Source organism: Rhinolophus sinicus, chromosome 2 (genome assembly GCF_057876585.1).
Source record: "Rhinolophus sinicus isolate RSI-liver-muscle chromosome 2, RSI-T2T, whole genome shotgun sequence".
NCBI lineage: Eukaryota > Metazoa > Chordata > Mammalia > Chiroptera > Rhinolophidae > Rhinolophus > Rhinolophus sinicus.
Genome location: NC_142502.1, coordinates 184,215,511 through 184,241,794, shown reverse-complemented (window position 1 = coordinate 184,241,794; position 26,284 = coordinate 184,215,511). Strand labels below are relative to the sequence as shown.

General features: G+C 44.5%; 1 protein-coding gene across 3 annotated transcripts; it reads right to left on the bottom strand.

Moving 5' to 3' along the window:
* Window positions 1-6,446: 6,446 nt before the first annotated feature.
* E2F6 (E2F transcription factor 6) lies at window positions 6,447-25,026 on the bottom strand. Of its 3 annotated transcripts, XM_088796296.1 has the most exons (8): window positions 24,643-24,781; window positions 18,014-18,073; window positions 17,572-17,626; window positions 13,863-14,079; window positions 13,196-13,351; window positions 11,767-11,881; window positions 8,895-9,042; window positions 6,447-8,440 (listed from the first exon to the last, which is right to left on the bottom strand). In XM_088796296.1, exons 3-8 carry the CDS (start codon window positions 17,576-17,578, stop codon window positions 8,391-8,393), a joined length of 693 nt encoding a protein of 230 aa, XP_088652422.1. In that variant the 5' UTR covers window positions 17,579-17,626; window positions 18,014-18,073; window positions 24,643-24,781; the 3' UTR covers window positions 6,447-8,390. The 3 variants fall into 3 exon arrangements, with proteins under 3 accessions (XP_088652422.1, XP_088652421.1, XP_088652423.1); XM_088796295.1 differs by lacking the exon at window positions 18,014-18,073 and having other exon boundaries at window positions 24,643-25,012; XM_088796297.1 differs by lacking the exons at window positions 17,572-17,626; window positions 18,014-18,073 and having other exon boundaries at window positions 24,643-25,026.
* Between the last annotated feature and the right edge of the window lie 1,258 nt (window positions 25,027-26,284).

Genomic DNA, 26,284 nt, shown 5'->3' with positions numbered 1-26,284 from the left:
TGCGAAGTTTTTTGTCTGGTGTGCATAGGAAACTCATCTGGCTTTAACTCACATGTATTTAGTAACTTCTTATTAGCCTAAGACAGCCTGAGCATGATAACTAGGATGAGTAGTCATGTGTTTTGGTGTCAGACATTCATTTCCTTGTAATTATAGATGCTTCTCGACTCGGGATGGAGTTACATCCTGATAAACCTGTTATAAGTTGAAAATATCCTAAGTCAAAAATGCATTTAAATACACCGAACCGACCAATCATCATGGCTCAACCGTGCCCGTTTCTACTGAACGCGTATCACTTTTGCACCATCATAAAGTCAAAAAATTATAAGTCAAACCATCATAAGGGGGGGGGGTGCCATGTGTATTTTTAAAAATTGGAGTATGACTTCTCCTTAATTATTGAGAAAGGGACACTTTCCTTTTCAGAATTACACCGAGCCCAAAGTTGCACCATCCATTCTTCATGGGAAGTCGCCTTTCATCATTTTCTTCATGAACTTTGATCACTCTGTCCCACGTTTTGTCCTCTTCTCCATTCCAGGCATGGAAACAGCTTTTTGGGAAGGCCTGCTTTGTGTCATTATCAAAGTGACAAACGTTTGATGTCCCAAGCAGCAGTTTGGCAGTTGGAAGTGAGCCCCACCCCCCCCACCCCCGGCCCCCGTGGCTTTGCGTTCAGGCTGTTAGATCTGGACCACATCCTCCGGCACTAGTGTCCTGCCTGTCCCTGCACATCTCTGCCCTCCTTCTATGGAGTGACTTGTGGTGAGATGAATGACAATCTGTTTCTCATTGCGATTCCACACATGGACTCTCCACTTAGACATCAGAACATCTGTGTTCAGCTCACCTTCTTGGCATTAGGTCTAGGACTGCTTTGGTGGTTCTCCGTCCCCAGACATTTCGAAAGGAGTCAACTGAAGACTTCGCATGTGACTAGGTCTGCCCATCCTCCTGGATTTGTGGATGGAGACAGCGTAAGGATGGCTGGCCAACAGGGCCAGGGTACACACGTTCCAGGGACTGAAAAAGCCTGGGTGTGTTCTGAAGCCTCACCGCAGTGGAGCCCCTCGAGGCACTGGAGGTAAAGACATGCCCTTGGGGACAGAGCAGTCACAATAAAGTGTACAAATTAACCACAAAACCAGTGTCCAAGTTATCCACCTCTTGGACGTACTGTTTCTGAGAAAATGGGCTTCACAGAACTGATGCACAGATAAGGACAGCCCTTGGGCGCTTTTGACACTTATTCCTGAAGACAACAGCACTCTGGCTACACCAGGACAGTAACAGCAAGTGTGTTACAGTTACACTTTCTTAAGGGGAACATAAAACCTGTGACTCACCACCTACTCCTCTGGAGTTGGAACTCTTCTTCTTGGCTCTGGCTGGAGCTTTCATCGCAACAACAGTCCATGGTGGAAGGCCTGACTGCTACGGGTGGCTTGATCTCTCCCCAGGCTGGCACACAGATCAGTCAAGAGTTCCTGAAAAGAAGCGCTGGGTTGCCTGCCGCGTCAGAAGGCTCTATGCTGGATGGATAAGATTCCAAGTTGCAGCCTCCACTAAAACAGAATTCAGGTCAGCCTCATTTCTATCAGATTTTTTAACTTGTCAAATACTTACACAGTACTTACTATGTGCCAGGCCTTGTACATTAGAAATACTTTAGGGATAGCCGGTTAGCTCAGTTGGTTAGAGCATGGTGCTGGTAGCACCAAGGTTGCTGGTTCGATCCCCGCATGGACAACTGAGTTGTGCCCTCCTCAAAAACCAAACAAAACGAAACAAAAAAACAAAAACAGTAAAAAACCTTTAAAAATAAGTACTTAAAACATTGACTCATGTAATTCTTATGTAACAAACCTATGTATCTGATTACTTTTTAAACACACAGTAGCTACATCTTTCTATGTTACCAACTCAGTTCCTATCAGATGCTAGAGCGGAAACCATGAACCCAAACAAGCCACGTGAGTGTTCCTACACAATGCCAAGCCACTTTTTGAAATTTAACCAAAGTTTTTAAAAGCAAAATGCCCCAGTCAATAACTTCAATACAATCTATACATTTTTCAAAATGGCTGAAGCAGAAAACAAATACAATCTTGTTTCCTTGTCACTAGTCACCTCTCTTCAAGCCCCCTCCATATTAGGCGGGGGGGGGGGGGGAGAGGACCACTGGTATTTACTGAATGCTTATTTTAAGCCAGATACTGAATTCCAACATCCCCTCCCCCACTCCTCTCCTCCCCCCTCCCCACACTGAACACTTTAATGGGTTATAAACCTGGTTCAGAGAGGTTAAGGCCTTGGAGGCTTTTGCTGGTAAGTGGAAGATCCAGGATTCAAACCCTATTACATTAGTCTGCCTTTTTGAGGGTGTGGACCTTATTGCTTATGTTTTCATGTCCAGAACTTGCAAATGTGCAACATGTATTTGTTGAATAAATGAAGGAATGAGTGAACAGACTCCAATCTTCCTGATTCTAAGTTCAACAGTCTTTACTAGATTGCTCTGCAGCCATCTTTCTAAAATGCAAATCAGACTGATAAAACACAACAGCGCTTTATCTTAGAGGGATTGGAGAGTCCTGGACACTTGATCACAATGTTTTTCAAACTGTAGCTTGTGACTGATGAGGTCTTTACTTCTTCTTTTTTTTTTTTTTTTTTTTTTTTACTTTTATTGATTTTAAGTGTTTTTTTCCAGGACCCATCAGCTCCAAGTCAAGTAGTTGTTTCAATCTAGTTGTGGAGGGCACAGCTCACAGGGCCCATGTGGGGATTCAACCAGCAACCTTGGTGTTAAGAGCACCGCGCTCTAACCAACTGAGCTAGCCGGCCGCCCATTATTTTTTTTCTTTTTAAAATAGGAAAATGAAATGGAATAAATAGAAGAGTGTATACAAACTAGTGAGGTCAGGATTGCTTTGGGAGATATGTGTGTATGCACACACCCGCCGACCTTTAAAACGTCTTCCTCACTGTAGGTCTTAGGCAAAGCTTTGAAAGCCACTGCTTTCGCATTCTGAGTCCCTCACGGGACACTTTGACTTCTCTTTGCCTTTACACACAATGTTTCCTCCTCTGGAACGTTCATCCCCTTTGTCTGCCTGTGGACGTCTGGCTATCATTCAAGTCCGCGTTTAAAGGCAGCAGCCACTCCACTTAGCCCTCATGCTTTCCTCGTTGGCCACTCAGTCCTGTTGGGGATCGATATTTATTTGCTGCTCTGCTGCTAGAATTAAAGGCAGGGAATATCTCAGATGGATTTTTATCTTTCACATACCTGTAACAGACCTGGGTCTCCAGAAAGGACTCTGGAATGTTCCCTATTCTACAGACCCTTGCCTTCACTTAATCTTTACTAAACATAAATGTATTACTCTATAGGTGTTTTATTTCCCAGTTATTGTCATATTCAGCTTTTGAAAGGCAACATCATTCTTACATGATTCAAGCTTAAAAATAACGAAATGTTTGAAGACAATTGCGATCCACTGAGTGTGATTCTTACATTTGTTTTGAATGAGGTGAGACCACATAACACATCTGCAATGTCACACGCTTTTCATTTTTTCCTGTCCCAGTAGTGACGCAATGCCATTTAAATCAAGAATGCCACCAGGAGCACATTTCAGAAGATCCATCTTTTTGGTGTAAAGAAACCTTGATGCACCAAAAAGAAGCTTGTTTAATCCTCAGAGGAATAAAGCAGAACAAAACCACCAGTAAAATTTACATTTGGAATTTCTCTCTTTATAAATAAATCGATGATGGCAACGGTGGACACTCTAAGAAAACAAATCCCATACACTCTGGTTAAATCTGAAAATCATCTTCCCCCAATAATTTTGCTTTGTTCTTTCCTTTTCCATCACAACAGCTGCTTTTAGAATGAATTCAAGAAGAAATGTGCAGAGTAACGAATGCGGTTACCAATCTGATGCAAAGTGAATGGTTTTCTTTCCTTTCCGCCTACACCTAAGCTTCGTGACTGAAATGCTGCAAAAATGCTGGCCATTGCTTGCCAGCCCTAACCACACAACTGCCTCGTTTACGAGCACACTGGTTCTGTGCTGGGGCACGTTCGGCCGAGACCAGTGGGCTGCATTCTTGGCCCCAAATTTCAAGGCAGTGTAAACAGTCGAAGTTGCCACCTTTGCAGATACTCCTCCTCCCAGGTTTTAAAAAAACTGTAAGGTTTTACATCCTCTCACTAGAGTTTTAGGCTGTAAATAGAGAAGTACACGCTTCTGAGGGCACACACTTCCCCCCACCCCAGCAAAGAGAATGTAAGGTAATCTTGGGGATGAAGGAGCCATAAACCACTGCGGCAAATTCTTGTCCTAATTACAGTGAAGGTGACTAGAGAGGAGGGAGGTGAGTGCTTCCCGTGAGGCTGGTTTGTGCTTACGTGGCTCCAACTATGTTGCAAAACATGCCATCAGAACACAAATCTCGAAGAAACAGCCCATATCCCAGTCATTCGCTTGGACTCGTGTGTCACCTTAGGATCATAGACTACGAGACCTCAAAGGAATTTTACAATTAACGTGCAGATGGGATGGCTTATCTAATGTCGCAGGTAGCCACGGGCAGAGCTGGGGCTGCCACACCACGGGGCCATCATGGGTAGGAAGAGCGTGCTGGCGTCTCTTCTCACATCCAACCCCCCCTCTAGTGTGTCCTTTCACGTTGTGGCTGGGTTCTGCAAACTACATGTCCCATGGTCCCCTGCTGGCTGGTGGGGGCCTGATACAGAGGCAATGGTAGAATGGAAGGCAGGAGGCTGCGAGAGGGACTTGCTTCCTTTTTCTAGCTCCTGTGAGGGTCCCTACAGCAAGAGGACAGCAATGGCTCGTTTCCAGCTTCTTTTGCAACTCCAGTCATGGTGTGTCCTCTAGCGGTGCCAGCACTGGTGGCTGTACCCATTAGTGGTGAGCACACCAGGGGTTATAGCCCAGAGGTCTGAGCACCTACCACACAGTGGGTGTCTCCTTTCTCACCAGAGGTGCAAGCACTAGTGTGGCGTCTCCTTAAGGGATGTGGGGACCGCTACTTGGAGCTCCTGGGCTATGGGAACCCTACTTTATCCTAGGGGTGGTAACTGCTTCCTCAATTATTAGTATCTGGTGCCTCAAGTTCCCCTCATTGCTTCCACCTTCTTGTGTTAACTCACCTGTTGTGATAATCTGCCATGGCTTTCTTACTGGACCCTGACAAATACAGTACTTGGTATCAAGAGTGGGTTTGTCCACCGCCTTCGGCACTTCTGTCTTACTAGAGTATCTAAGGTATTTGTTGTCTCCTGGTCACCATGGACCAATGTGGTGTTCTGAGGGGCGTCACGACATTCAGTGTCTCTGCGGACCGGATTACGGCAAGAACAGAAAATCTGACGTAGCCAGGGTATCATGCTCATTTCTCAACAGCTGTAACTTCTTTCTTCCTAAGTTTTTCCATTTAAATTTTAATATGTAAAAATTAGCATCAATTCACTTTATGAACAAGAATCGGATCTGAATATTTGTTAAAAATGCTATTCTCTAGCATCTACTTACTTGAAAGCAAGGGGAGAAATATGAGTAACTTCATTCTCCACTAGATGGCAATCATTACATAAATTTGTGTGAGCCTCCCATTGCACCAGGGGCCAGCGAACGGACTCAGGAGGGACAGCAGGGGTCATCACCATCTCAGGTGTCCTCATAGCACAAAGGGGTCTGTCCCTCTTCTGCTGAGACGAAGGACAATTAGGCAGATATGCTGTAACGTCCAACCAAGGCAAAACGGGTGATTTTTTTCTTCTAGTGCAAATTCAGTTTGTTGGTTTGTTTTTGCAAATTCTTGGGAATCGGGTTGAAGGAAGTCAGGGCATTCTTCGTATCAAGCAGAAACATACTGAACACTACAGAAACATATAAACGCATGCGACATAGGGTCCCACGCTGAGAGCACGCAAGGCCAGTTGGGGAAACCCAACAGCAACCTGAGGACAGATGCTGGCTGCCAAATGCTCTGCTTGGACTGCAGGCACGATGGAGCCAAGTGGAAGATGGCGTTTAAGCCAGGTTCCCAGTGGAGATGCAGTTTTGAAAACAGAAGAGGAAGACAATTCCAGGCAGAAGGAAGAGAGCACAGGCACAGGTGCAAAGTGCAATGTGTGTGTCAGGCACAGTGACGAGAGCCATTTGGTTGGGGCTGGAGGCTTGAGGGGCAGTCGTGAGACTGGCAAGCGAGGCTGGGCTGGCCTGTGTCAGGCCTTCTAGCTCAGGAGCGGGGACGGCAGCCTGAAGGTTTCTGAGTGGGGCTGAGGGCTACGGAAGGAAGCGGCAGCATAGAGATGGGTAGTGGCAGTCAGGACGGAGGGGAGAGCTGGGAGCTAGCTCCGGGGCTCCAATAGCAGTTGTGAAAACATGACACCAGACACCAGAAGCTGCAGCGACGGGAAATACTCCTTTATGTAACACGTCTACAGTTTACAAAGGACTTGCATTCACAAGGTCTCATTTCACCCTCAGAACAATCTGTAAAGTAGAACATTTGTCACATTTCACCAGTAAGGAACGGCTGCTCAGAAACGACGCTATCACCTTTGGCGGACGGTTTCCTGTGTTCGTTTGTAGGGAACTACCTTCTTTACTGTTCACCCACCCCCCTCCCATTATTCCTTCTCGGGAAAGGCTTTTTCTTCCGTATTTCCCTTAGACACGACGTCGTGGGCCTCTCCTCTTCTCCTGCTATACCCTCATCAGATGCCCTCATCTCTTCTCATGGTTTTAGCCATGAGAATAGAAACTGACACCCACCAATGGATCACACACGGCCCAGATCTTTCCACTGAGCACCTGACTACATGTACACAGACCTGCTAAAACTCTCACGCTCGCCAAGCATGTCCAGAGTGAGGACATGGACAGCAGTCCCAGGCCTTGAGAGGAAAGCCAGCAGGGGCTGCCCGGAGCGAGGAGGCAGAGGAACAGGACTGGAAAAGCCGCTGCAGCTCAGAGGTTAGAGGAACCCTAAATACTTGGTATTATAGCTAAATATGTTGATTTTTTTATTCCTATTTTAAATTGTTTCACACATGGTCTTAATTTCAGGTTGTTTCAAATTTTTCTTTGAAAGCGAGAGGTTTAATATATAAATCTGGATGCTGCTCACAAGATTCCTGTATGGCAGACAAGCCAAGTACTGTTAGTCCGATCTTACAAGTCACTCACTCACTCATTCACTGATTTATTCCAACATTCATTGAGCACTTTTTCTGTGCCAGGCATGGTGCAAGGCGCTGGGTATAACAATGATTAAGACAAACCCCTCAAGGAGCTCACAGTCTAACGGTAAACTACTGAGTAAACTGAGGCACGGAGTGGTAAGTGACTTACCCAGTGAGGTAGAATTAGCTAGGTACTTGGAAATGGGGGACTAGAGCTGGAGAGATGGCAGGGTACGACTAACTCATCACAAGTAAAACTCTTCTGATTGAAGAACAAGGCTGCATACAGAAACATATTACAAAATCTGCTGGCAAAGAGGTTAAAATAGTTTGCAATTTTCACCATGATATAATACATGTCTCATGATCTATTAAGTCACTACCTGATAGCAGTTCCACACTTGCCCCTACAGGCCACCGGTGCTCAGACGCAATGACTGTAGGTAGCTCAAATCCAATTCTAACACTGGGAAGCATACTGAAATTCTTTGATTAAATCCATGACCTTTAAATGGATAGCATATTTATGATACTTCTACATGTAGAAGTTCGGAAAAAACTCTCCCCTAACCCTCATTCCGAGGATTCTAATAAGTTATAGATACCACAGGAATTAGAGAATTTGTGTTACTTTCCATATATACATTATTTGGCTGTACATTGGTGACAAGTTTCACTCCGACGTATTTCATGTCATTCAAACATTATACAGATAGATACAAAGATATCACCCTTAGACGCATGTGCACACCCACCAATATCCAACAGCTACCTGCAGACGTGAACCACGTAAGGCAACTTCTTTTGTGATAACGACACACGGACTTTGAAGGAAGGGCAGAGTCCACGAAGAATTGTCCATTTCAGGCCTGAGCGTGTGTTTCAGTGATACTCTGTGATCTATGTATTCCTGTAGGTCGGATGTCTGTGTCACTGACAGAAAGCAGTGAATCATTATAAAGAGTTGTTTTCAAATGCAGAACCGTAACTATCCAGGGCTCTACGTGGTGAACTACTCAAAGGCGCTGCTGGCCTTCATCCGCGACTGCCTGGGAACGAGGGAACTTCATGGGCAGTTTATTGCTCTGTGAATCAAACATGATGCATAATTCTTCCACATAGGATGTCCCCACACACTCAATACATGAATTCCCAACTCCTATTAGTTGCCTACTTCAAGCAATTCTTCACTTTGTTGTGCAGGATTTTCTTCTGCAAAATTACAAACATGAAAGAAATTCTTCTAAGAGAGGGTGTAAAAGGCAACCACGCAACAGTACAACTCAGCTGCTTAAAAAGAAAACTGAAGATCCCTCGTCAAGAACCATATTCTCATGCCAAGGGCATAAAGCTAATGTTTTCCATCTCACAAGAAACTGAAACTCAAACACGTACCTGGCAGCCCCCGTCAGAGCATGCAGAGGGCCTTCTCTGTGGAGACCACCACCAGCTGGCACCATGATGGGACCAACCGCAATTCTAAGTTTTCACTCGTATCAAAACCACATGGAATTCAACTGTCAAATTGTTAGAAATATTCTAAACTCTATTACGAATTACCTTGTAATTTTTTAACTCCCGTTTTTGTGGCTGGGCCACAATACACATATATATTTTACAAATCACGAGAATCTTCAATTTTCCCAAGCACAAATCTGGTGTTTACCTTGATCGGGGTCTTCTGGGTGTTTGGTTTTAGATGAAGAGGCTCCTGCACCATCAGACACTCTGCTCCCCGAGTGATCCTGCTCCACTTCACACAGATAAACATCGATGGGCCCCTTGGTGCTCCGGATGTGGACTGTGATGGAGTCCTAGAAAGACACCGAACGTCAGGAGGAACAACAGAATTCAGGAATCGTATGTTTTCACCTATCAGAAATGCAGACGTTTCAAGGGACATTTCTGAAAATCTAAATTCAGGTACTTTCCTGTCGTGTACTCGGGAAAATCTTGTACTTAGCTTTAGTCATATTAAACCACTGGCCAATTCCCGTTCTTCAAACGGCTACTTGATCACAGGATGGTTTCCGAGCCCTAACGTGAATACCTCAGTAGTAAGAGCCCAGCTTTCTCTACTCAGGGAGCTGGCTGACCCCTTCAAGGAATCTGTACTTGAGTTTAAAAAATCTGTTTTGATGACAAGGAAATCTAAAATATAACACCCTGCAGTCTCACATGTAAGGGTGTGTGTGTTTAGATTTCCAGACCACTGACAAGGTAGTGAGCTAACTGAAAGGACCATTCTTTCATCCACTTGAAAAAGTGAGAGAATGAGGTCAAGACAAACTATACGTTGTGTAAACTAAAACACTAAAATCCGTACTGGGTGCTTCCACTGCGAATTATGCTAAATCCTTAAGGGGCAGTTCTAGTCATGATTCCTGTTTTGACTGGGAGTAGGTACAACTGTACAGTCTGTTTTCTTCCCTTTTGTGCGGTCAGGCCTGGGCCGGGTACCAGACACCACTGCTCCCTCCTGGTGAGTTCGGGGAGACTCAGCACATCCGCCTCAGATCCCCCCCCCCCGCCATGTGCCATGCTTTCCATAGCTTCCTGGCGCCACACAGGTAGACTGGAGAACAACTGCACTCAGCTTCTAGGTGCAGGGCAGGCCAGGTCTGAATGGTATACAGTTCAGGGGTGTCCAAACTGCGGCCCGCGGGCCAACAGCGGTCCACAATCCATTGTTAATTGGCCTGCAGCAAATTCCAAAAATATATTTAGTTCACGTAAATAAACCAGGTGAGGCAATACATACTTCACCTCGAGTGAGTGGCCCAGCTGTTTGTGTATTTTACCGCATATGGCCCTTGGTGAAAAATGTTGAAAAAAGTTTGGACACCCCTGTATACACTGTACAACTCAACAGCCATTGCTAAGCAACAAAGGAACCCCATGCCGCTCAGAACTGGCAGCCAGCTGCGGACTTCATATTCCACAAAACCGGGCTGGCAAACGTCTTCTGAAAAGGGTGAGATAGGAAAGATTTTTGGCTTCGTGGGCCATACGAACCGTCACAGCGACACAACTGCTGTTATAGAGAGGCAGCTACAGACAGTATCGTGTTTCCCCAAAAATAAGACCTAGCCGGACAATCAGCTCTCATGCATCTTTTGGAGCAGAAATTAGCATAAGACCCAGTATTATAACATTATATTATATATTACATTATACTGGGTCTTATATTAATTTTTGCTCCAGAAGACGCATGAGAGCTGACTGTCCGGCTAGGTCTTATTTCCGGGGAAACAGGGTATGTGAACATGGACATGTGGCTGTGTCCCAACAGGATGGTCCAGAAACCCAGCAGGCTGGCTTTGACGCAGAGGCCATTCTCTCCACCCTGGTGTTCGCCCTCCCAGATCTGTGTGGATGTGTGTGGAGTCGGACCCCAATGAACGCTGTGTGCTCGCATCACTCCCCGCTGCTGGGAAAGGCTGCGCAGATGGCCCCACGTACATTGCTTCTAAATGGGACTCTTATGAAGCAGCTCACAGCACAGGGAAAAACCCCCAAACCCCATCAGTCACTGCAGAAGGGACTCTCATGCCCCCAATGAGGATGTGTTGAAAAACTAGTGGTTAATTTTTTTTTTTTAAGTTTAAATACCTGTGAAATGACTCAAATTAAATATAAATGTTACTTAGGAGACTTGGACTATCTAAATCCAAATGAACAAGGCAACATCACCAAGAAGTCACAATCTGCGTGTGACTGGAGTAAAAGGAGGCTGGTCCTTAGTCGATGTGTGACAGTGTCGTGTAACATGGGCTGTCGCCTGGCCAGTGGGCTGCTGGGGATAAAGGAAAGGGGGCTGGTGTGCGTATCTTCACCCTGAGGGAGCAAAGCCCCACAGCACTGACGACACCGATGGCCACAAGCCCCGATGGCTCTACCAGGCGGTCAGAACTGGTGCTCTGCCCCAGGAGTGGCCACAGCTCTCCGTCCCGACTCCATCTTTACCAAGCAACCTTCTGATGACAATTATCTTTCAACACAAACTTTCCTGCAAGGGAAAGAGTGCGCTCAGCAGTTGGCAGCTGATACGAATACTTTCATTTATAGAGCAATTTTACTTTTCACCCTAAATGTAGTGTCATACATTTAGGACACTGGGTCTTTTCTGGGTTTGGTCAGTGAGTCACTCCCTGGGGCCTTGGCTGACTAGATCTTCCTGCTGGAACTTCAAGATGGAGGCCAGTACTTGGTGGTTCCTCTAAGAGGCCGTGCAGCACAATGGTTAAGAACAGGCCGAAGCCAAACTATCGGGGTTTGAATTCGGATTCTGTTTCTCACTGTGTAATTGTGAGGAAGTTAATGAATCTTTCTGTCCTTCAGGTTCGTCCCCTCTAAGAGGATACCAACCATGAGCATTTCGCTTGCTATTATTCAAAACAAGTTAAAACGTGTCCAGTGCCGTGCGCTACGTACATACGTGCGCGGAAGGTTTCAAGTTACAGAGCGTGCGGTCAGAGCAGCCTAAGCAGCTGGCCCACCTCTTCTGTACATCTTCTTACAAATGCAGGGATACCTACTTCTCTGGGAGCTGGAACATCCAGTCTGGTTTCTGCTGGAGCTTTCACTGCAATAACAATCTGTTCATGGAAAGCTTGAATACTGTGAATATCTTGATACGTCACATACGCTAGTGTAAATATCAGTCAAGGATCTCTAAGCAGAGTGCTGCTTATTGGGGAGGGAATTGATCTCCTGTAATACAGGAATGCAAGTGTAATTTTAGAATAGCTTTAGCTTTTATGGGCTACAAGTAAGGAAAGCAGCTGGTAAAAAAATTTCCATATGTAATTCTTATTTCATGAACAATTCTGAAGATTTTATAGAGCTTTCAAATATTTATAACTCCGTTTAAAGAGTTCCTTTCGACTGTACAATTGTGACTACAACGACAATTTCTGGAGAAAACTATTAATGAAGTGTGAGTCCCCAACGCAAACACAACTCAGGACGGTATCAAATCCGCCCACCAAACCCCCATTCCCTATTCATGGCTAAATCTCACTATGAGAATCTCTGGGGAAAAATACTCACACTTTTGGTGAGAACCCCCTAAAAGGCCTGGTGGGAAAAAACCTGTAAAGAGCATAAATAACTTAGAGAATAAGAGTTTCAGCACTGTCTCCTTCCTACTCATGAAATGTCCCTCATCCAAAATTCTTGTCCAGCTCACTACCCGAATTTTTGCACTTGTTTTATTGTGTTGCCTAAAATTTACCAATTATGTGTTTTATTGGGTTCCCCCAGCATTCTTTTTTTCACTCCACAGAACTTTTGACTGATTGTAGTAATGTTGGCATTTATTCTCACTTTAATGCCTGTGTTGTGGAAAGAGGAGTTCTGACTGATGAAGAGTTAAGTAAACTGGGAACATGGGACGGCTCAGAAACAGTGATGCCTCACAAGGGGCTGCAAGGGGAACCGAGAGCAAACGGTCCAGGGGACCCAGGAGAAGACCGGCTACAGAGACAAGTCTCCCGCTCCGGTGCCGAGACACAGCTTCAGAGCTGCACTGGGCTCTGTGGGCTAGAAAGGCAGTTTAACTGCCATTTCAGTGACCATTCGTTCGGTTTCAGAAATAAAATCTAGTTAACAAATTAGGGAAAACATGAATTTCACAAAAGCAACAAATATTTTACCACCTTTACAGTACTCAGACGACAAAAATGAACAAGAATGCCCCCCTAATTTAATTTTAAAAGCAAGTGCTGACTTGGTACATTACTGCACTGCTGAGCTCAGGATGCAACACTGAAGTTGAACAGATGCCACACCAAGAAGCTACAGGCTGTGATGCGCCCTCTGAGTGTATTTGAGGCTCTGTTACTAAACCTTGGCTTAAACTTATGAAGGCCTTGTTTTGTTTCTTAAATATGTTAATTACATCCCCAACCTGACTCTATTGTTTAAAGTAACTGCTTTGGAAGGAGAAATCGTTTTAAAGGATATCTTTCATTTTCTTTGTCATCTGTTAACTCAAACAACTGCTGAGCACAGTCCTTAATTAACTCATCCAGAGCGTCTTCCATCGCTGATAAGTCAGAAAGTTCCTCCTGCAACTTCTTCTGTTGGGGCACTGCTCCAAAATTGCTGAGATCAGATCCTCTTGAAAAGTATTAAAGAAAAAGACCACCATCAATAACATCTCAGAGATTACAAACAAATACAGGTTAGGTTACCGGAACTTCTCCAAATGTTGCTATGAGCTGTTTCTCACCACGACAGACAGAAACTGGGTGTTTTGACTTTCCTTCTACTCTCCCATTATCCTAGGTAACCAGGACTCTCCCTGGGCCTTGTCCCCTTTTCTAGTCCCTTACACAGGGACTTTCAAAAAACACACATCATAACCCTACGGAAATTAGCAGGGGCAGGGGAAGCTTAATGAAGCGATCGTTGAACTAAGAGCTAAGCGTCAATAATGCCCAGTTTCAGCCCCAGCTCTACTACTGACTGCATGACTTCTGACAAGTTAAATTTTATAGACTCCTTTTCTAATAAGAAGTCACATCTTGCTTTGTTTTATATTGTTAAAACATTGCTAATATCCAGTTTGTTGTTTTGTCCTTTAATGTGAAGGGGGAAAAAAGCCATGAAAAGGTTGAAACCAACTCACATCCACCGAATATGGTTCTTAGATTTTTTTTCAACCAGGTCGATTCCATCTAAGACATTGGTGATGTCATACACTCTGCGTTTTCGTACTCCCAGTTTTGTTGCGACCTTGTTTAAATCAAGAATACCGCCAGGAGCACTCCTGACAAGATCCATAAATTTTCGAGTTAAATAAACCAGTGATACATCAAAACGAGGTCTCTTCACTTTTAGAGCTTCTGGGAAACAAAACAAACACATTTGTAAAATTTTAAATAGCATTTCTTTCTCAACTCATTAAAAAAATCATTTATTTTCTCTTGGTTAGTAAGCACAGACACAAACAGAAACTACACACTGACCAAGTCATAGCTCATTTTTATGAAATAGATTTCTCGACCTGGGTAAAAGTTCATTAGCCTATCCCAGGCAGGCAAAGGCTTTAGACTTAAAGGAGTATTTGAAATATGAAACCAGTGTTCACTGAACATGTGAATTTTCAGAGGCCAGCTGCATCTTATCAGACAAAAAGTGGAGAGTTTGCATGTGTATCCACACCACTCTGAGGAATAGAATTAGAAATGGTTTTTAAAATTAAATCTCTCATTTGGTCTTAAATAAATTCTTTATAAAGCAAAGGCAGCGACTTGGCTTTTTTTTTTAATGTTTCAAATATTTCTATACATGTCATAGTGTAACTCTGTCTGATGGAGTTTTTGAAAAAGCTCAAATTGGTCTTCCAATAGGACAATTATACCTCAAGGAAAAGTGGCATATCTATTTTTTAAAATATTCACTACCCTCTATTAACGGATAAGCAAATGAAGGGGGAAAATCTCTTTAATTCACTTACCCACCTAATATGACAACTTTGGTTTTTCATACATTCTGCCCCCTCCACACACATACATACACGCATGTGTCAATATGTACACATAGTTTCTAAAAACAAAAATAGGAACATACTATTTTTTTAACATGCTGTTTTTAACTCAACACTGTGAACATCTCGACTTGTCAACAAATGTATTTCTACTAGAAATGTGATGTACGACCTGAGGACAGCGGTCAGCGCTGCCACGTGACTGAGATAAAAGAAAGTTGTTAAGGGTTGGTCTTTAGCATTCTCATCACAAGGAGCAAGTTTTTTCTTTTCTTTGTGTTGTATCTATACGAGATGATGGATGTTAACTAAATCTATCGTGGTAAGCATTTCACAATATAGGTAAATCAAGCCATCATGCTGTATATCTTAAACTCACACAGTGATGTATGTCAATTATTTCTCAATAAAACTGAAAAAAAGGGCATTTTTTCTTCATGGCTACATAATATTTAACTCCATGGAACAGTCACCAACGTACCCTAATACTGGAAATTCAGATTGTCTACAACTGGACGGTTTTGCACAACACTTCAACAAATCTTTTTGTAGCTACATTTTTGTATGCATCTTTAATTATTTCTTTTAGATAATTCAGAGATTGGAATTGCTGAGTGGAGGGGCATTTGTAAAGGGATTTTGATGTGTATTGCTAAGCCTGCGACCCAGCTGTGGACTCTACAACTGTATGCGTGTCTGCGGGCCTCATCTCACGCCTTGCCAGAAGTATTATCATTCTTTTCATCTTTCGCAATTTATACCATAAAGAAAAGTTCTTATGATTTGGTGTGCAGAAGAAATAAACGTACAAACAATTGTCCTTCTAGTGTGGAGTATATGATTTCTCTTCCTCCACAGCACACAACAGATGGTATGTTTCAAAAGAAATAATCATCCTATCGTCAATCAGAAAGGCCCTTTTCCAGAACCTCTGCAGTGTCATGATTCAGTTTAAAGACTGCTCTTGGTAGTTATTCCAAGAACAAAGGTACAAATTTTACAATGTAAATGTCTTCTTTGTCGAGACCGTTCCTATACTTAAGATTAAACAGCATTAAATAGGAATTAATTTTTTTTAATTGGAGGTACAAGAAAGCCACAATTCTACAACAAAACTTGGAAGATTACAAATGAGAAATTCTAACTCTAAAAAGCATGCATTTAATTATACTAAATATACTAACAAGGCATGGTCTTATAAGCTTAGAATATTCCTATTATGTTAGTCTTTTTGCAAAGAACAGATATTAACTGAACACCTATAACATGATGGTTGCTGAAGGGACATAATGATTAAAAAGGTCTTCCCACTAAAGGCATTGCACAGTCTTTAAGGAACTCTAACAATACGTTGAGATAAGTGCTAAGAGAGGTAGTCAAAGTCACTTGAGAAGATGAAATAAAACCTTAACTGGAGTGGGAAACTGGGAAGGCACCCTACCGGGAGAATGCTGGGAACAGAGAATAGAGAGATGAAGAGGAAAAAGTGTTCTCCTACTTTGATGGCAGGCCAGAGCCCTAAATGAGGCAGAGGGAACCACATGTCAAAAGCCAGAGCAGCATCTGAGGACCCCGTGTACGCAGGGAGCCAGAGCTAGTGGGTGGGCAGCAGAGTGCTGGAGGACGAGGCTGCAAAGTGAAGCAAGGAACAGCCTCCAGGGTCTGGTCTTATTGTCTGTCCTTCCATGATGCCTTGTTTCTTTTAAGCATATGAGATAGCTCATAAACGTAACACAAATAAGTAAAACCAAGTAAATGGCGAGTCAGTTTCCTCTCCTAGGTAACAGCATCGCTGAGGAATTTTAGGGTGAGTGATACTACCCTCCCGTTTCTCTATTAGAAAAATCACACTGGCCGCAGATGGGAAGAGGCTAGGGGGTGAAGTGGCCGGGAGCAGACCACCTACTTAGGAGACTGTCCCACTGCTTCCGTTTGCGAGCGATCGTGAGAACCTAAACCAGAAGCAGCAGTCTAAGACAGTGGTTAAGGCGTCGGCTCAAGTCAGGGAGGCGTGGGGTTGAACCCTGACTGAGCAAGTTCCTTAACCTCTCTGGGCCTCAGTTTCCTCATCTACAAAATATGGATAATAATCCAGACCTACATTTTGAAGGGTTGCTGGGACAGTCCATACAAAGAGCCTAGTACAGGGCCAGGCACTGTATGAGCTCAATAAATGTCAGACGTTACTCCACGTCGGTGGGAGAGGACAGACGAAGGAACGCTTCAAACGGAACACTTGGAGGCCTGCTATGGGTGAGACTGGCAGGGGCAGAGGGAAAATTGAGGGTTGGTATTAAGATTTCTGTGTCGGCATACATGCACTACATATTCGATGAGATTAGGACCAAATTAAGGGAGAGGCAGGTGTGGGGCGATCTATCACGACGACTCCCAGCAGGACAGGGAACTAAAGCAACTGACTTTCCTTTTCCTTCAACTGACTGAACACAGACCCACAGCAGGAGCCAAAGGACAGGGCAAAGGAAACCGGGAGGGCAAGAGCCTGTCCTCAGGTTTGTTGTCAAACGGCTTTCAATTCTGCTGACAGTAAAGTAACTGCCCTCACCGGGCCCTGGGGAAATATCCCTCAACACAGACCATTCTATTTTTAAAATAACGTTTCCAAAGCAACAGAGAATAAATGCATTTGAGCACACTATTCAGCCCACCTCAGGAAATTCTAAGCTTTACATTTCAGTGTACAAATAATATATTTCATTTCAGTTTCTCATCAACTTATCTATATTTAAAATAAATCATTTAAATCATTCAAACTACTGATAATTTAACAAAGGAACAAAGAAAGTTCAAACTACAAAATCTAAAACCTATTCAGGAATCAACTTACTTCTCATGGATACATATTGTACATTATCTTCTAAATTAATCCTTATTTTTGATGGCTGAAAAAAATAAGATACAGAAATTTAACTTAGTAATGTAAAAACAATGCAAATGAACAGCATTTTACTGGACAATATGCAGGTCTTGTTTTCACCGTGGGATAACAATGTGGGTGTGAGAAAACCAGTCCTTCTCCCAAATTATGTTTACTCTAAGTGTGATCAGATCTGACGATGTTCATAGATTTAAATTTCTAAGGTAAAGAGAGAAAGGGGTGGGGAAGGGCTGCTGAGGGAGAGCAAATATGAATATGAGACTGTATTACTGCGTAGGCATTAATTTACTGACGCATCAGGAACTGAGGATAAAATACAAATCTGATTAGGACACTGTCCCTGACTCGGGAAAGCTCAGAGGAGGTGTAAGATATGCTCATAAATGCTCACCTCTTGCTATTTAAGTGTTAAGTGTCTCCAAAAAATTTGCCCACAAACTTTCACAGGCAGCTGTAAAATGTAAAAAGAGTAACATTTCTCATGCTGGGAAATAATGCATGCTACACAACTAGAAATTGGTATTTAGATGTATTGACAAGCTTCTTTTAAATCCCTGAAACAAGCAGGAAATTGGTAATAGCTGTTCACTATTGCATCAGCTGATTAGAGGCTATGAAAGTTCACATAAACTGGTCGGAACACTTGCAATATGTTTAGAAACTGTTTTTGCAAAAAAATAAAGAAAACCTTTAGATAAAGCCGGGTAAACAGGAATCCGTATTAGCCTCGTGCTTAGAACCAAGTATAGTGGTGTCATGTGCCTCCAGATCGGCTGTGATCAGGTTTAGCTCTTGTCTAAGTCAAAAAGCTGGCCCCCAAACTGGCTGTAGCAAAACTGGGGTAAGTGAATTCCACAAGGTACTTACTCTCAGAGAAGAATCAGCAGGGCTACCACGGATGCCCCCAGAAATGGAAATCGCAGGGTTCACAGGGAGGGGACCCCCAGCTGAACGTCGAAGGACAAGCCTTGACGGGCATGCTGGAACCACACTCCACATGGAGGACCATGCAAGTCACGCTAAGGAGTTTAGACGTCATGGCATAACCAGTGGAGACTCACCACCGATTTCCGAACAAGAATCCCACATATTCAAGCTCATGGTTTAGGAATCTACATATGGGAGAAACACAGCAAAGCCTAGGGAGTGGGGAAGCCTGAAGGCGAGGTGAGCAGCTCAGAAGCTCTTATCAGTGTTACAAATCCTTGGCACAATGATTTCCAGATCGTCTATGACAAGATGATAGCATATATTAGCAAGTTAGCTTGATATGAAATAATTCCACTGAAATAGAACTCGGCTGTAAAATTAATTCAGTTGTTAGAATTTAAAGGAAAACAGAGACCGGCTGGGGTGTGCAAAACCAGGGTTGGAAACGCTTGTCTTGGGGGCAGGGACTAGATGTGGACCGCAGTGACTTGCGAACAGGGTGTCCCACAGCGAAACACCGACAGGCAGTCCTGTTAGAATCAAACACAGACCGAGTATGACCGACGGTCACTGCTATTTTCACATTTAACCCTTCTGCTGATGTCCTATGAGACAGTCTAACTACAGTAGCAAGATTCTTGAACGAAAAACATCCATCCTCATCACAATGACTTGAAACACAAACAAATATCCTAAATTATTACATATATATATATATATATATATATATATATATATATACACACACACACACACACACCCCACACCCCTACTCTGATTCAAGCCGTTGTTCTGTCTACTTGTGCAGGACGCAGCTCCCTGGCCCAAGGTGGTATCATGAGCCTTGCACTCCACTGGCCTGAGGCTCAGGGCAGCCCAACTCCAGGGAGAGCTGTTGTTTACCATCTTAGCTGTAGAGGGCGCAGCTCACTGTCCCTTGTGGGAATCGAACCGGCGACCTCGGTGTTAGGAGCTCGGGGCTCCAACCACCTGAGCCACCGTGCCGCACGCCCCATTACATATATATTAAGGTCTGTTTGTGAGTGTTCTCCTCAGCCCCCGATCTGTTACTTATGTATCTGCAGCATACTCCTTTAATGACTATAAACGTGACTCCCGTGGGTGCAGCCGGAGAACGCACACAAAGAGCACGGAGCAGAGCTCATCGGTGCCTTAAGGCTGCAAAGACTTCCCTCCATGAGTTGGAGCCGCTGCGCCAGGCCCTCCACGCACAGTACTTCCTGGTTCCCGGACAGGCCGCCTCACTTTCTGCTCTCCACATGTCCTAGCAGGGCACCTTTTCTGCTCTACAGCCCCTTCCCTCGTCTCCTCACCTAGACTGTTGCTACTCACAGGTTGGCACAGGGCTAATACCCCAATGAGGCATAATGAGGCATAACAACAGACGTATGACTTTCTTTTCCCTGGATTCTGTACTGCATGTTGGCTATACTGAGATCTGTGGGAAAACAGGCTCCAACAGTATCCATTCATTTGTTTTTCTCTGAATATGAAAACACCATCTCTTTAGCTTGAGGGAATCACAGTAGCATCGTGGCCCCTCAGGGGCAGACATCCTCATATGCATAAATCCTACAGGTCTACAATTCTGGAGATTTCCAAGTGCCCGCAGGAATGACAGTCACCTCCTTTATATTCAAAGTAGTTCTGGCTTAAGACTGGGTTGGCACTACTACTTATGTGACCTCTTAGATGCGGGGCAATCCCAACCTTCTATAACACGTATAGTGGGATAACTTTATTGCCCATTTTCCAAGCTATTGTGAAAATTAAATGAGAAATTCTGTTGCCCTATGCAAGCACATATAATTGTTTTCCTTTTAGAACTAGAATAGTGCCTGGCACATTCAGGCGCTTGGTAAATATTTGTTAAACTCATGTATGGAAATTGACATCGTTTCTAGTAACACGTCAGAGATGACCAACAGAGAAACAACTTAGCACCATAAAACAATGAGTATCTACAGACACAAGAACCCCAGGTGAAGACTCCCGCCTGGGTACACCATGAATAAGTAAGGATCACTGAAGAATACGGAGCCTCGTTTTCTGCTTTCTAGCATATCATCGGGAGAGATCCAGCCTGACAAGCCTGGCAAGCCTTTCCAACTGGAACTTTGTGAATTGCATTCAACAGGTAGGCCAGCTTTTCTGGGAGTAGGAGGGACTACATAGGATCTCTCCTTTTGAAGTGACTTTAAGATCAGAATGTTTCCTCACACATTAGTGAGTTATTATAAAAAAAAAAAATGAAATGCCACCCGTGCACTTGGCCCCAAGTCAGTCAGGCCCCTCAGATCAGAGCAGTGCCCCTCACCTCTGCAGGGAGACTGATGGGGCTCTACATTCTTGTATGGACCCTTGAATGGAGGAGAAACGGGGCCAGGAGGTGGAGTGGAGAGGGGCGTCCACTTCAGCTGAGGAACAACGGAGGCCCCTCCCAACAGGAGACTGATCCTGTGGGCTCCTGGCAGGGATACCCATTTTATTTTTATCTTGAAATAATGTCAGTCGTTGGAAAAGGTACAGAAATAGTACTAAGAATTGCCAGATAGTCTTCACCCAAATCGCCCAAATGTTCATCCTTTATTACATTCATGTTATCATTTTTCTCTCTCTACACACACTTTTTTTTTTTCTGAATCATTTGAGGGTACAGTGCAGGCCCCTAGATCAGTGTGTAACTCAAGGGCATTCCCTTATATCAATACAAACACAGAATAATTACTAAAACGTCCGTTCAAGACTAAGCATTCTTGAAAAGACTGTCAGTAGAAATCTGGGCTTTGAGGACACTCACTGCCAGTGAGGGTTCAAAAGGAAGGAAGAAAGGAACATGCTAGAAACTGGACGAAGGGGGAGCCTGGTTATGCTAAGACAGAGCACTTAGCAACACTGACAGCTGCAGTATGTGGAAAGTAGAAGATGTTAATGGGCTGCGTGATCTAACAAAGGAGATTTCCTCGCAGAGTGCTGGCGCTGGCACCTGGCTTCTCCTTGCAGCTCACAGTAAAATGTGAGAGAGAAATTGAGGGAGTAACTGTTAAACCAAAAGGAGCCAGGACTTAGTAGCTTTAAAAACTCTCAGCATCTCCAGAAGCTAAAAATCAACGACTTCTGAGAAAAGACCAAATCAAAGGCACTGCTAGAACAGTCTGGAGATGAAGGTGAGGGTGTGACTACAACTTTCGGTTAACACCTCCCGACATCAAAGATGGTACCTCGGAATACTGTTCGGTCACACAAAAGGCCCTTGAAAGAGATTAAGGATGAGCCTCGCAGGATGAGCCTCGCAGGTCTAAGAAGCTTCAGGTCACTGTCACTCAGCCATCCCGGCAGGAGCCCAAGGCACAGAGGGTTTGGCTTGAAGAAATCTGTGAGTGGGACTCCTGTCTACTACTGAGTCAACCACAAGAGTCACAGGAGTGAATTCTACAGTTTACGGGAGAATTGTATCAGCAAAAACACTGCCAGCGTGGACTAAAAGCAACAGGGACAGTTTACATTAAAAGCGGACACCTAAAATTCCACGGACAGGAAGCAGGCTGAAAAAAACTACTGAGCTACAACAATATTACCTTTCATGAAAAGGAAAGGAAAACTCAGACTGTGGAACCAAGAGCCCAGAGTGTGGAGCTGGGAGCATGGAGAATTATGCCCAGGCCTTGAGACCTAATCAGGAAATGCGAACGTTTACCGGGCTGGATTGCAGCACTGCTGTGGACCAGTTACTGCTCCGTGACTCTCGCTTTCCTCTTTTATGAATAGGCACGTGTGGAGCAGTGATCCTATGTCTTCTGCGCTAGTCTACGCTGTATGTTGTGTACGGGGGCAGATAACTTGTGTTTAGTTCCACATCGAAAGATGTGGAGGAATAGTACTTACAGAAATACACCTGAGCAGCCTGGGTTCTCATTTTAGTCCATGAGTATAAAGTCTGTTATTTTGAGGCTCAAATTGTCGCAGATTAGGCCTTTTCAAAGTGGCTCCTGCACTTTGAAATAAGGACACTTGGTTTTTACCTTTTCAGCATCTTTAGGATGAGTCCTCAGAGGAACGCTCCCTTAAATTTCTATGTGACCAACCTGCCCAGATGCCAGCAGAGATGTTGCTGCTTCTAGTTCCCGCAACCCACAACTGCGGGGGCAGCATCAATGTTTCTATTAAGAAAACCTCACTGAGAGGTTACTCGCAGGTAATTCCCCTGAAGGGATACCAAGGGACAGCCCAGTACCAGCCACATCTCAAGACTAGATTTCCTTTCAATCCTCAAATCTGCCTCTCATTTGTTCAGGTTTATTATAAGCCTTGGAAAGGAATAGAGAAGGCAGAGGCCTCCAAAATCACTAAGGATGACAGCAGTCTAAGAACCAGCGGCTTCTGATGGGTAAGTCAGCACATTCCATGCTATTTTACTACCGTTCCTAGTCCTACATCTAAAGACATCAATGCTTCTAAATCTGAGATTTCAAAGAAAAAGGAGAGACTAAAAAGTGAGTTCTGGAAGCTAAAATCTTAAGCACTGTCTTTAAATTAGTTAAAAATTTCTCTATACAGATGCCTCTTTGTACCGACTGCCTGTTTTGGAGAATAACATCCCTTTAAGAGCCCTCTGAAAACATACCTTTCTCCAAGGTGATTACATTCATTTAAATATTCCTTATTTTTCAGCTTGCAGACTGAAAAATAATACTATATTATATACTACTACTAATACTAAAAATATGCTACCTTCAAACAATACCATTTTCTCCCTTCTCAGTTTGCAAGCCACTTACTTAACGGGAACATCAAACACTCATCCAGGTACATAACTAACCTTTGCATAGCAATAGACTTCTATGTATTTAATTATTAAATACTTCCAATCACTGGCCAATTAAAAAACACAGACATAGGTATTCGAATCACCATTTTATCCAAAAGAATGTGGAAATATGAAAAACTTAGCAACTATAAGCAGTTCAGGAAAGATAAACCCAGGGGCCTGATTAAGAAGTTTCGAATCTAACCTGAGAGCACTAGGGAACCACAACAGTCTTTAAGCCAAATGAAATAATCATAAATATGCTTTAAAAAGACCATACGGTTAGTTGCGGTGTGGAGAATATACAGAAAAGTTGGGGGCAAAACCAGAAGCAGGAAAGCTGGTTAGTAAGACATTGCAACAATCTGAAAGATAGATGGTTAAAAGTGGCAAGTATCGGGGATTAATTTTAATTGGATTAGAAAGATGGAGGGAGGCAGGTTCAAAAAAAGAAAAGGCAAGAATGATGCTTAGGATAGGTGTTTGGACAATATGGTGGGTGTGTTGCCATTTATTAAGATAGGAAACAGCAAAGTTGTTTCTTGCTTAGGCAAGAAGATAATGAATTCAATTTTGGACATGTGAGTTTCAAATCTAAGCAGAGATATCTAGTGGACAGTTGGAAAGCTCTGAGCTCGATTTACAGATTTGGGAGTTATATCATGACATACAGTATATCGCATCTAATCTAGAGCAACAATAGAGGAAATTAACCTTTGGCTGGAACGAAGCCCAATCTCCCCTTCCATTTTTTTCTGTTTTTCTGAACGGGGAGCTGCGGGGTGGGAAATGCGAGATATGGACAAGCTTTTAAATGGTTCCAGTTAAGCAGAACGGGACAGGAAGCCCAAGAGAAAGATGATCGCTTGCAGAGATATACTGAGGGTGAGTGGAGGTAGGAAAACAAGATTTTCTAACGCAAAGTTGAGCAACTTTCTCCAACAGTGCTCCGTAGCCCCAAGGTGAAAGCCCAGAAGGCTGACACACTTGAGAGTACGCGCTGAAAGAAGGCAACAGAGTTGAATCGAGTGACCAGGTCGGTTTATAGTACCTAATGGGCAGTGCAAGGACAGAGGAGACAGAGGAGCAGCCACGGCCCGGCCCGGGGCGAGCTCGTAACTCAGGAGACACCCAGTCCGGCTTCCCCAGTGAGGGAAGGGGCGGCTGGCCCGAGACGCGGCCCGACCGGACCCGACCCCAGCCCGCCCCGCAGCCGGCCGGGACCCCGGGCGCGCAGGACGCAGGCTGCCCCCGGGACTTACCAGCAGGCCCTCCACGTTGATGGGGTCTCGGCACCGGCGGCGTACCGTCTCCTCTGCCGGGTCCACGAGCAGGCTGGGCAGCTTCCGCGCCGGCCGCTGCTGACTCATGCTGCCCAGCCAGCGGCCCCTCGCCCTCGCACCCCGCGAGCTCTCCCGCCTTCTCCCGCTCGGGTCGGACGCCGCTCCCAACCCTGTGGTTCCCGGAGCCAAGAACTGGGCTTGCGGCCTGCTCGGAGGTGCACTGGGCTAGTTTGGGCCGGAGACGACCGCGCCAGTGTCCAGCGGCCCCGGGAAGGATCACGCAGACTCGGGGAGCGCAGGGAGACCCACGATTCTCAAGACGCCATGCCCGCCATCTTTCCGCATGCGCAGTGCGCCGCCCCCAGTGCGCATGTCTGCCACCGGGGAGCGCTCCCACGCAGTAATCCTGTCCTGAGCTGGAGCCCGCGAAACCCTGGGAGGCGGAATCCACGGAGAGGATGGCTAAGGAGAAGGAAGAGCTGGAGCAGGAATCCGGGGGAAGGGAACAGCACGAAAAAAAAAACAAACAAAAACAAAAACAGGCGGCCAGGAAAACCGCATTTGTTCCGCGGAATTCTAGACTTAATGACACTAGTCACTGAAGGTTCTGAGTGGGCAGAGATGTTACTTTATTCCTGAGCTCCCTCTGCACATCTCAGGCACTTACCCAGCGTTGATGCTCCGTAAATGCTGGAAACCAAACCGTTGCAGAATTGTTTCCTTTTGTGCTTCTTTCTCTTTCTTTCCTTTTTCTTCCCGTTAAAAGATGCCCTTACCAACCAGAGTCCCTGAGAAGGCAAGCTCTGGACACCAGAAACGGCTGTTTTTAATAAGTAAGGTGTTCATTCATCATTTGCATTCTGCTAAATGTTCTACATACATTTTCTCATGTGGATCTTGTATTAAAGCTGATGGGGAGGTGTTTTTCTGCCCAATTTACAGATCAGGAAGACAAAGATGAGCAAGATTACAAAAATTACCCCAGGTCCTGGCCAGGCAGTGGTAGAAGCAAGATTTGACTCTACAGTTGATTAAGTAATTTGGTATGCCGATTCTTGAGAAGACGATTCAAAGGTGACTAGATTATCTGCAGCCAGAAATGGGGTCAAGTGAGTGAAAGTGAGGTGTGGGTCGAGACGCAGTTGGCAGGCACTCCAGGCTGAAGGCAGCGTGAGCACAGCTGTGGAGAGTTAGGGCAGTGACACCTCCTCCAGACACAATGCCTGCGACGTGGCAGGAAGTTGAGGGAGTTCGTGCTCTGTGAAGCCAAGGTCACCTGCTGAGAGTAAGGGGAGATGGTAGAATTGGAGGTTTGGGAGGCATAGCATGCACTCAGTAAATATTTACAAATGGGGAACAATAGAGAAGACTGACTTGCCAAACATAGTAAGACTGCAAGGTCACACTAGACATTACCTCTGTCTATGGCTATCTCACATTGTCTCTAATTACGCATCCTCCTATGCGAGTTGGAGGATGAAGAGGCATGTTGTAACAGATGGCAGAGGAGAAATGGTGGCAGCAAGGGCTGGTCCCCATTAATTTTCTGTATGTAATAATCTGGGTCACAGAACCGTAGAGCAGGAAGAGGTCCTGGGGGTCAGTTAGTAAGATCCTCTCA

Coding starts and splice junctions, on each gene's coding strand:
- E2F6 (XM_088796295.1), bottom strand. CDS start 24,750: ATGAGTCAGCAGCGGCCGGCGCGGAAGCTGCCCAGCCTGCTCGTGGAC. Junction 17,627..24,642: donor TCAACGTGGAGGGCCTGCTG/GTAAGTCCCGGG, acceptor TATTTTTTTCAG/CCATCAAAAATAAGGATTAA. Junction 14,080..17,571: donor ACAATATGTATCCATGAGAA/GTAAGTTGATTC, acceptor TTTGTTTCCCAG/AAGCTCTAAAAGTGAAGAGA.